This window comes from Meles meles, chromosome 8 (genome assembly GCF_922984935.1).
Source record: "Meles meles chromosome 8, mMelMel3.1 paternal haplotype, whole genome shotgun sequence".
NCBI classification, from domain to species: domain Eukaryota; kingdom Metazoa; phylum Chordata; class Mammalia; order Carnivora; family Mustelidae; genus Meles; species Meles meles.
The window spans coordinates 40,050,440-40,062,726 of NC_060073.1; the positions used below are offsets into that span (position 1 = coordinate 40,050,440).

At 38.4% G+C, this 12,287-nt stretch overlaps 1 protein-coding gene across 1 annotated transcript; it reads left to right on the plus strand.

The window, feature by feature from the left end:
* The first annotated feature begins 8,174 nt into the window (after positions 1-8,174).
* Positions 8,175-11,889, plus strand: LOC123949776 (tyrosine-protein kinase Yes-like). The gene is given in 2 exon segments (XM_046017404.1): positions 8,175-8,856; positions 8,859-11,889. Coding segments are annotated over 2 exon segments (1,623 nt in total). The 5' UTR covers positions 8,175-8,393; the 3' UTR covers positions 10,019-11,889.
* The last annotated feature ends 398 nt before the right edge of the window (positions 11,890-12,287 follow it).

A 12,287-nucleotide genomic window follows, 5' to 3' on the forward strand; every position in this document is an offset into this window, starting at 1 on the left:
GAGCCAAAGGCAGAGGCTTTAACCCACTGAGCTACCCAGGCGTCCCTGTTAACTGGAATTTAAATTAAAAAAAAAAGAAAAGTAGGTGCTCACTTTTTATAGTTTATTAGAGACTATTTATATAAATCCCATGTACAATTTGGACAACATGAAAGTGTATATCTGTTATCAAAGTGTACAATGTTTTAGTCATATTATTAATAGGACATTTTAGCAGGCTTCTAACAAAAATCCCTACTTTATCTTCATAATTTTAGGGATCTTCAAAATATTCTGAGTAAAGAAACTAAGTTTATTGTTTTCTCTATCTCTCTTTTTTAAGATTTTATTTATCAGAGAGAGAGTGCACAAGCAGGAGGAGTGGCAGGCAGAGGGAGAAGTAGACTCCCCATTGAGAAAGAAACCCAATGTGGGACTCGATTCCAGGACTTTGGGATCATGACCCGAGCCAAAGAGAGATGCTTAACTGACTGAGGCACCCAGGCATCCCTGATTGTTAGCTTTCTAAGGTTTAAAATGAGACTGTTTATCTAACATTGTATTTTTCTTTTGTTGTTGAAGCCTTTGTATAAAATGTTTAGCTGTACCTGAAATTTTAATATTTAATAAAAGTAACTTTTTTCCCTCTTCTGACTTCAGACTGTATATTCATTAAAGGAAACCTATAGAGGAAGTCCAGGTTAGTTTCAAAGATTTCAACAAATTCAGAATGTACTCTGAAATAGGATAGATAGTTTAAAAGTAGCAAAACTGAGATTCAAATCTAACTCTCCCTGAGCACTGGGGTTTCATAAAGTCAAAGCAGAGAATAAGAAATGCAAACTATCCAAAGAAAACTCATAAATATACTTTATACTGGGGGACAAACATTCTCTTTCGGTGGGAGAGGACATGATGGACTATAATGGTCTATGACAGAAAATGCAATGAAAAATTCATTATCTAATCACATATTTATAAAACACCTAAAATATGCAGGCACTGCTTTAGGTTCTGAGGATAAAACAGTGAAGGAAAGAATTCTTGTCCACACAGAGCTTGTAAGCTAATGCACTTCAAGATCCTTTTGTTGAAATCAAGGATAATTTCACAGTCATAATAAAAGGATTAAGTGAGACTCTGAAAATGTACATTGTCAGTTATCAGCTCATGCCTTTAATCATTATTTCTAGTTTTTCCCATACTTTTTATTTTGACAGCATGACTGGCATTACACATATTTATGTTAGCCACCAAATTCCAATTTCAGCTGCAAGGAAAAAAATTTTCTTTGTTTACTAATGCAAAATGGAAGGAATAGAGAATAATGTTGAGAGAACTCAAAATAAGTTTCTCTGAAAAACTTTTAAGGCAAACTGGTGTGCTGGTTAAGTGCATTATATGAAACAAAACAGGATGAACCTTCAACTAGTATATCACAGTAGACTAGCAAAATGATAAAGCTGGTTAGGGTGTTTATACTTTTATTAAATATTTACTATTTTAACTCTTTGCATATTATGTATACATACCTAACTATGTTAAAACTGGGGGCATTCTGGAAGCTGAGTATAATATAAATAAGAGCAAAAACACCTCCTTTTTTGTTTACCTGAAAGAAAAAAACGGAAGCTGAAGGAAGTTGAATCCCATGCTCTAGGTCACAAAACTAGTTAATACAGGACATAAAAAAAACACTGAGTTATCTCAACTTTTAGTTCAATGATCCCTTCTGTCTTGATTTTGCTTTAGGATTTAAAACATTGTTTGATCACATGAATTCCCTCTCAAAGATATTTATTAAAATAAAAATATGCCTGGCATGCAGTGGTAAACAACTTCAGTGCAGAATTTAGGCTTTAAATTTGCAAATACCCAAGTTTTAAAAGTTTTCCCCATTTTTCCTTCAGCGTAAAGCCAGTGGCACAGGACACATACTGTATGTGAGTATAAAGTAGAGAACATGGATTTTGATGGATTCCTTTCTCACATTGAGGTCCTTCATCCATTTGGAGTCTATTTTCGTGTGTGGTGTAAGGAAGTGGTCCAATTTCATTTTTCTGCATGTGGCTGTCCAATTTTCCCAGCACCATTTATTGAAGAGGCTGTCTTTTTTCCATTGGACATTCTTTCCTGCTTTGTCGAAGATGAGTTGACCATAGAGTTGAGGGTCGATTTCTGGGCTCTCTATTCTGTTCCACTGATCTATGTGTCTGTTTTTGTGCCAGTACCATGCTGTCTTGATGATGACAGCTTTGTAATAGAGCTTGAAGTCTGGAATTGTGATGCCACCAACTTTGGTTTTCTTTTTCAATATTCCTTTGGCTATTCGAGGTCTTTTCTGGTTCCATATAAATTTTAGGATTATTTATTCCATTTCTTGGGAGGGAGACAAACCGTAAATGACTCTTAATCTCACAAAACAAACTGGGGGTTGCTGGGGGGAGGTGGGATTGGGAGAGGGGGAGCGGGCTATGGACATTGGGGAGGGGAGGCGAACCATAAGAGACTATGGACTCTGAAAAACAACCTGAGGGTTTTGAAGGGTCAGGGGTGGGAGGTTGGGGCAACCTGAGGGTTTTGAAGGGTCAGGGGTGGGAGGTTGGGGGAACAGGTGGTGGGTAATGGGGAGGGCACATTTTGCATGGAGCACTGGGTGTTGTGCAAAAAGAATGAATACTGTTACGCTGAAAAAATAAATAAAATGGAAAAAAAAAAGTAGAGAACATGGAAGAGTTTGTTTCCACTGACACTGAAGTTAGGATTTAACATTTGAAAAAAATGAAATCAGGGGCATCTGGGTGGCTCAGTCAGTTAAGTGTCTGCCTTCAGCTCAGGTCATGATCTCAGAGTTCTGGGACAGAGCCCCAAGTCCTCGGGCTACCTGCTCAGTGGGGAGTCTGCTTTTTTCTCTCCCTCTGCCCTCTACTACCCTCCCCTTCCAAATAAATAAGATCTTAAAAAAGAAAGAAAGAAAGAAAGAAACCAAATGACCACCATACACACACACACATACATACACTTGCATTCTATTTGAAGTGATAAAGGAATGCAAAACAATCTTTAAAAAGAAGGCAAATATTACCTCTTCAGGTGACTTCTCCTCAAAAAGCCTTCCTAGAGAATAGCAATCTTGCATTCCCTGAGCCAGAAGACTGAGCACAGTGGAAACCATTACCCATATCCAGCTGGTTCCATTTTTCTGGAAGCTGCAGCTGGTTCACTAAACCAGGAGTTTAATCTTTGTTGTTGTTTTTTTTTTCTTTAATTTTGTTTTGTTTTTTTAAAATATTTATTGTTTATTTGAGGAAGAGAGAAAGATCGAGAGCACAAGCTGGGATGGTGCAAGGGGAGAGGGAGAGAGAATCTAAAGCAGACTTCCTGCTGAGCACGGAGCCCAAAGTGGAGTCTGATCTAAGGACCATGAGATCATGACCTCAGATCAAGAGTCAGAGACATAAGGGACTGAGCCACAAGGCACCCCAGGAGTTTATTCTTCGATACAAAGTACATTGTTATTTGTACTAAAATACCAGGGCCACTACCTAGTGGAAACAAAGTTTCTTCTATTTCTTTCAGTCACTTTAGCTAAAAAATATTCTCTTAAATTGAATAACCAATGTTCATTTATTTTATTTACCAATGAATGAAAACGGCCATGTGTTTCTCACAGATTTGCAAGAGTTTGTATTTTAGAGACTGTAGGTTTTGTGATAAAGAAAATATTCATTTCTTCAAGAATCTTAGCAAAATCATAATACGCCACTTAATTTGGAGACCTGGGTATTGGGGAAGCTGCAGGCGCGAGGGAAAAATCTATTTTTGTTTGGTTTTCGTTTTGGTTTTGAACCTTTAATGGGAAAATATATAATATTGAGCTCAAGAACACTGTGTGTTCGGTGTATCACTGGGTCAAGGGTTGGGATTACACATGACTGAAGTGGCAAATCGCATATAAATATCTATGTCTATATCTATATCCGTGTATGTATATCCATATATATATATATAAAATAGCAAATAAAGATACATACGGTCACAGAACAAAATCTGGTGTCTGCCACAGCTGGGTCTCTGTTTCTCATCCCTCAGCATCGTGCTGGGGCATTGCCGCGTACCTCCCAACATAGGCACGTTCAGCAGCACATTGTTGGTCATCCTCCGAATTCCCATCACTCTAATTCTCCTGAATGGCCTTTGGTCTCCTCAAGCATATGCAAGGTATTAGTCGTTTCTAGAAGAGCCAGCCACTCCAATTTGGGGATCACACACACCATGAAGTCCCGGTTGAACTCCACAGGGGTGAAAGGGACAATGATAGCACCAAGGTTCAGGGGAAACCATGCCACATCATGAGAGCTCAGCAGGTTATTTTACTTTGTTTTTTGTTTGTTTCATTTTGTTTTGTTTTGTTGTTGTTGTCTTTGTTTTAAATTTTTAATTTATTTATTTGACAGAGAGAGATCACAAGTAGGTGGAGAAGCAGGCAGAGAGAGAGGAGGAAGCAGGCTCCCCACTGGGCAGAGAGCCCGATGCGGGGCTCGATCCCAGGACCCTGAGATCATGACCTGAGCCGAAGGCAGAGGCTTTAACCCACTGAGCCACCCAGGCGCCCCTCATTTTGTTTTGTTTGCTTTACTTACTATTTTAAAAGTGTTTAATGAGCCTTTTTTTATTGAACTTTATTTTTAAGTTTTGCAATTTAATTACAGTTAGTTAACATACAGTTTTGTATTTGTTTCAGGTATGTAATGTAGTGATTCCACAATTCCACACATTACCTGATGCTCCTTATGACAGGTGTCCTCCTTAATCCCCATCACTTGCTTAACACAACCCCCCACCCTCCTCCCTGCTGGTAAGGATCAGTTTGGTCTCTATAGTCAAGAGTCTGTTTCTTGGTTTGTCTCTCTCTCCCTGTCTTTGTTTTTTCTTTTTGCTCCTTTTTTTATTTCTTAAGTTCCACATATGAGTGAAATCTTATGGTATTTGTCTTTCTCTGACTGACTTACTTTCTCACCATTGTACTCTCTAGCTCCATTCATGTCATTGCAAAGGGCAAGATTTCATTCTGTGCGCTCCTAGCACTCTTCGGATCAGTGTTCCCTTATTGGATGCCCCAATGTCCCTGGGCTCTATTTGACCTCTGAACTCCAGGCTTTAAGCCTACTTGCTGCAAGAACTCACACAAAATTCAGACCCTCTCACGTTCCAAGCCAATTCCTATAGGGAATTATGTACTCCATGCACACTCCTGTGTGTTAGTCTGTCTCTCGCTCTTCTCCATGACTGTGGCTCCCTCCCCACTATAGTGGCCATGTCTCCACACTTCCTGCCTCCTTTGATGAGGCCTCTTCCCTAACTGTAGTTGGTGAATTTGCTCTGCAAGTCTTTAGACTGATATCTGGGGTATTAAGGATGATTTGATAGTTACATTCATGGGGCAAGGTAAGCCTATGGTCCTCCTACTTTGCTTTCATCTTTCTCAACCGTCTTTTCAAAGGTTCTAATTATCCTTTAAAGAAGTGTTGGCAGGGGCGCCTGGGTGGCTCAGTGGGTTAAAGCCTCTGCCTTCGGCTCAGGTCATGATCCCAGGGTCCTGGGATTGAGCCCCACATCGGGCTCTCTGCTCTGCAGGGAGCCTGCTTCCTCCTCTCTCTCTGCCTGCCTCTCTGCCTAGTTGTGATTTCTCTCTGTCAAATAAATAAAATATTTAAAAAAACACTTAAAAAAAAAAAGAAGTGTCTGGCAGAAGGAGAACTGATTTCAGATCAGCTAAATTAATCCTGTCATGAAATGATGTGGTCATTGATATGGTGGACAACTGATCCATGGGAAAGGGTAACTAGACTCTTTCTCTTCCTCAAAAATGCTAGGTATGCCTGGCATAAAGGACTAGACAAAGAAAACGCCCTGGGCATATGCTGGCACTCAGGGGAGCAGGTACAAAATGCAGTATCTACTATATTGTTGTTAGTATTAAAATTATATTGTATAATACACATATGATCTTATATATGTTATGCTTTATATACCATATATACATGATCAGTATATTTACATAGGTCTATCTAGAGAGACAGAGAGTGTACTAAGGACTCTCTAATGTGTATTTCTTTTTTTTTTTTTTTTTTTTTTTTTTTAAAGATTTTATTTATTTGACAGAGAGAAATCACAAGAGAGGCAGGCAGAGAGAGAGGAAGGGAAGCAGGCTCTCCGCTGAGCAGAGAGCCTGATGCGGGACTCGATCCCAGGATCCTGAGATCATGACCTGAGCCGAAGGCAGCGGCTTAACCCACTGAGCCACCCAGGCGCCCCTCTAATGTGTATTTCTACCTCCAAACCTTAGATACAGTCTTCCTAGATGTCTCTAACTGAATGGGGCCACCAAAGAACAATTTGTTTCCATATAAATCCCAACCTTTCCCATATTAGCAAATGGCTCTGACATCTGTCTAGCCATTCAGACTGAAACCTAGAATCCATCGTTGACTCTTCTTTCATCTCAGCTTCGAACCGTCTATAGACTCCATCTACCTCTACAATGTGCTTCCCGAGTCTGAGCACAGTAGTCCATCCGTACCTGCAGAGGATGCATTGTAACACCCTCATGGGATGCCTGAAAGTGCAAATAGTACTGGGCCCTACATATACCACGTTTTTTTCCCATACAAACCTACCTATGATAAAATTTAACCTTTAAGTTAAGCATAGTCAGAGTTTAATAATAGCTAATAAGGAAATAGAATAATTATAACAATATAAAAGTTCTGTGAATGTGGTCTATTTCTCTCAAAATCTCTTACTGTACTATGTTTACCCTTCTTCTCTTATGATAATGTGAGGTGATAAAATGCCTACAGGATGAGATAGACTGAGGTGAATGGCATAGGCATGTGACCTCGTTTTAGGCTACTACTGACTTTCTGATGCTACAACAGAATGAGGACCATGCTTGCCTGGGAGTAACTGAAACCACAGAAAGTGGAACTGTGGCTAAGACAGGACCACTGTACATTTGTCCATCTGCACTGTTTAAGTCTGGACCAGTCTGCCATATTCTCTTGCCTCCAGTAGGGAAACAGCTTCCTATGCAGTTCCTCTGCTTCCTCTTTGCCCTGCTACACCCACTTTATACTCAAATAACTAATGTAAATGAGATAATGGTGCTGCTTGCTTCAACACTGGAATGGCTTCCTTTGACCACAGGAATCAACACCAACTGCTTTCAGAGGTCTCAGGAGCCTTGAATTATTTGCCCCCTGCCTCTCCCTGATTGCTTCTCCCTCCACTTTCCTTTTTTTAATATGGACACCCATACTGGCTCTTTATACTTAAACAGGAAAAGTCTATTTCCTGGTAGTCCCTCTGCACTTGATGTTTCTTATACCAGAGAATACTCTTCTCCCAAATCATTGTGTAGATGCCTCTTTCTCATTGTTCAGTTCTCATTTCAAAGGGGGCCTCCTTGGAGGATGGCTACTAGTCCCTTTTTCCACATTATTTTATTTGCAATATTCATCAGTAATTGAGTTGATCTTATATATTACCTTATTTAGTTCTGTCTTTTCCCTCTTTGGGAATAAGGGTATTGATTTTCATCATCAGTGTATCTCTGGTTGTAGAAACATCCTTCACATAGCAAGACTCCAATAAATATTTGTTTACTGACTATTTGCAATTTTTAAGATCTGGCAGTATTTTCTATAGTATAATATTCATATTTATATTAAATATAGTATAAATATTTATATTAATATTAAATATAGTATAAATATTTAAACAGAAGCCTCTGACATGGATAAATCTTTGACTAATTTTATATATAAACTTAGAAAATTATTCAATTGTTTAACAACTTACTATTTAAATTGTATGTAACATGAATGGTACTGAGGTCTTTAGGACTTCAGTTCTCTTACTGGCTTTTGTTTGTTATCAATCCGACATTGAAAAAAATCCATAATATTATATATGTTTACAAGTGTCTTTCTCTCAAATTTTAATTATTGGGTCTTGGAACTTTCTGGACTTTGAAGCTCACAAAAGTAGAAAGGCACAACCTATTAGTGGTAGGCATTAAGTCTAGATCTTCTAAAGTAGGTCTATTGATATTTTCATAGATAATGTTACCTCTACTTGTATAACTTATTTCCCTATATCTCAGTAAAAATAAAAATGTTAGGGAGGTGGAGAGTGAGGCCGAGGGGTGGGGGAGCCCGGGAATTCCCTCCTCCTGAAGTAACGAGTGCGGGGCGGCTGTGCCGTCGTCGCTGCAGCCGGGCGCTCGGGACGAGGAGGTGGAGGAGGGAGAGGGCCCCGCGGGCCTCGCCTCCGCCCGCCGCCCCCTCCTCGCCAGCCCGAGCCTTGGTAGCGGCGACTCATGAGAGCGCGGCTGGAGGGCAGATTTGATAATGGGCTGCATTAAAAGTAAAGAGAACAAAAGTCCAACCATTAAATATAGAACCGAAAACACTCCAGAACCTGTCAGTAGCAGTGTCAGCCATTATGGAGCAGAACACACTGCGGTGGCACCATCATCTTCAACAAAGGGAGCATCTGTTAATTTTAGTAGTCTTTCCATGACACCATTTGGAGGATCCTCAGGGGTGACACCTTTTGGAGGAGCATCTTCTTCATTCTCAGTGGGGCCAAGTTCATATCCTGCTGGTTTAACAGGTGGTGTTACTATATTTGTGGCCTTATATGATTATGAAGCTAGAACTACAGAAGACCTTTCATTCAAGAAAGGTGAACGGTTTCAAATAATTAACAACACGGAAGGAGACTGGTGGGAAGCAAGATCTATTGCTACAGGAAAGAATGGCTATATCCCTAGCAATTATGTAGCCCCTGCAGATTCCATTCAGGCAGAAGAATGTATTTTGGCAAAATGGGCAGAAAAGACGCCGAAAGATTACTTCTGAATCCTGGGAATCAACGAGGTATTTTCTTAGTAAGAGAGAGTGAAACTACTAAAGGTGCTTATTCTCTCTCTATCCGTGATTGGGATGAAGTAAGAGGTGACAATGTGAAACACTATAAAATTAGGAAACTTGACAACGGTGGATACTATATCACAACCAGAGCACAATTTGATACTCTGCAGAAGTTGGTAAAACACTACACAGAACATGCTGATGGTTTATGCCATAAGTTAACAACCGTGTGTCCAACTGTGAAACCCCAGACTCAAGGTCTAGCAAAAGATGCTTGGGAAATTCCTTGAGAATCTTTGCGACTAGAGGTTAAATTAGGACAAGGATGTTTTGGTGAAGTATGGATGGGGACATGGAATGGAACTACGAAAGTAGCAATCAAAACACTAAAGCCAGGTACAATGATGCCAGAAGCTTTTCTTCAAGAGGCTCAGATAATGAAAAAATTAAGACATGATAAACTTGTTCCACTATATGCTGTTGTTTCTGAAGAGCCAATTTACATTGTCACTGAGTTCATGTCAAAAGGGAGTTTATTGGATTTCCTGAAGGAGGGAGATGGAAAGTATTTGAAGCTCCCACAACTGGTTGATATGGCTGCTCAGATTGCTGATGGTATGGCGTATATTGAAAGAATGAATTATATTCACCGAGATCTTCGGGCTGCTAATATTCTTGTAGGAGAAAATCTTGTTTGCAAAATAGCAGATTTTGGTTTAGCAAGGTTAATTGAAGACAATGAATATACAGCAAGACAAGGTGCAAAGTTTCCAATCAAATGGACAGCTCCCAAGGCTGCGCTATATGGTCGATTTACAATAAAGTCTGATGTATGGTCATTTGGTATTCTACAGACAGAGCTGGTAACAAAGGGCAGAGTGCCATATCCAGGTATGGTAAACCGTGAAGTGCTAGAACAGGTGGAACGAGGATACAGGATGCCTTGCCCTCAGGGCTGCCCAGAATCCCTACATGAATTGATGAACCTTTGTTGGAAGAAGGACCCTGATGAAAGACCAACATTTGAATATATTCAGTCCTTCTTAGAAGACTACTTCACTGCTACAGAGCCACAGTACCAGCCAGGAGAAAATTTATAATCCAAGTAGCCTTTTATATGCACGGATCTGCCAAAATGTAAAGAACTTGTGTAGACTTCCTTACTTTACATACAGGAATCAAAAGAAGAAAGTCTTCTTTACTCTGCATGTTTTTAATGGTAAACTGGAATTCCAGATACGGTTGCACAAACCGCTTTTTTTTTTCTAAGTGTTAAACTCTAAAATACCAATGATGAATTTTCCAACTTATTTCAGGGTCCAAAGAAAGTATAGTTATGATATTGATGACCGTGTGAGTGATAGCATGACCATGAAGAGCAGCAAGGCTGTTTCTTTATAAATCACTTCGTTTCTTTTATTCCCCAAACTCAGAGTTGTTAAGAGGAAAGTGTGTATCATTATAGACAAAACTTGGGAGATAAAAACAGGTATACCATAATAAAATCTAAAGTTAAGGAACTTTATAGGACCAAACAATTCCATTCCAGTTTTTAAAGATGTCTTCCATTCATTGTTCTCACAAGCTTTTTCGAAGTTGAACAGTTAGTATACAATCTTATTAATATCTACCTTCTTTTGCATGGAAATGCACCAGGTTTTTAGAAGCAAAAAGGAATATAAACAGCATCTAAAACTTGATTAAATGTTAGATGACAGTAGTGACATTTGAGAGTATAATGCACTATGTTAATACTCATACTTGTGGAACTGGAAAGTAGAAGAAATTTTTCACTTTGATTAATCATTTTCTGAATAGCTCAGTTTAGAATAATGAAGGTAACTAGAAAGTGAGTTAATCTTTTATAAGGTTGTATTGATTTTCTTTAAGGCACTATATAATTGAAGTTGTACTGTACAATCCAAGGGAAAAATCTTTTAATATTTAGATAACATGAAAAAATAAGACCCGATATTTAAACAGTCCTTTTGAAAAAGTAGACTGGTACTGTGAGATATTTCTAGTATGTACTTATGGTGATGGGTGCCACAAATATGAAATTTCACTAGATCAGGGACTTGAATGCACTTTTGCTCTTCCTGAATATAGACTGACAGAGAGGAAAATATTTAAAAGAAATATGAGAAAAGAAAATGTGAAAATTTTACAGATAGAGGGATGGAATGTTATGCTTAATGTTCATGTTAAGGAGTGACAAATGAATGGCTTTGCTGGCACTCACAGCTCCTCACTCACTTGTTCTGAGATTTTAAGAGTTACAAGGTATGTCTAAAACTAATCTTTCTTAACGTAAACACTAAATGAGCATTCAGCCTCAACTAGCTAAGTTAAGGCTTCCCACTAATTCCAGTGATAGAGCTTTTATGTGAAACATTTTTAGAACTCCAGTTTTCAAATCTGTATTAACTTTTTAAATATGCTTAATGGTGATCATTTTTCCCCTTTTTAGAATTTAGTTGATTTGGGGAGAAAAACTTACTGAGAATAGTAGCAGTGGTGGAAAGGGAGCGACAGGTTTTTTGCCCAAAGTGTAGAAGTGAAACTCAAAAGTTTTATGACTGACTCAAAAAGAAATTCCAAAATAGGAATTTAAATAGCATTATTACTGGTTTAAGTGTAGCAAAGGAACTGAATCTGACAAATAAAAGTATTTATGTCTTAAAATATTCTCTTTTGTAGTCACACTTTTAAAGCAATACATCAGGTTCCCATATTTTAGAATTATAAGTCTTTTTTTTTCTGATCAACATTTATTCAAGAAAAATGGTTGAATCTTAGTAAGATCAGTGAGCTTTGTCATGTACTAGCTCTGTTCACAACCAAGTTCCACTGTAACCTTGAAAACCAACAGCCCCTGTAATTACAATTTTTAACTACCACACTTATCTGATTTCATCATTAAGTTTAAAATTCTGTGCCATGGTAACTGTATTGAAATTCAGACAATTTTAAAACGCGACAAATGAGCTTCATTTAGGTTGGTAATAGCTCTGGTACTAAAAGTTGTGGAGGTTTCTAATGTTTACGTAACCTGTTTAGTATTGAATCTCTCTTCCAAGAGAGTCTTCCTGAGACTCCTGTCATCATTTACCCAGAACATCTACAACCTGGGATGTCAGATTTTTAAAGGGCTTTATGTGAACTATGGTATTATAATTTTTCTAAGCATTTAAAAAAGGATAACAAAATTATGTACTAATTGTGTTCAGAAAAATAAGTCAGGAAAAGTTGATGGTATTCATTAGGTTTTAACTAAATGGAGCAGTTCCTTATATCAATTGTATAGTAAGGAAACAAAATACTAACTTTATGTGTATTCAGTTTAAATGGTTCTGTATTTTTAAATTG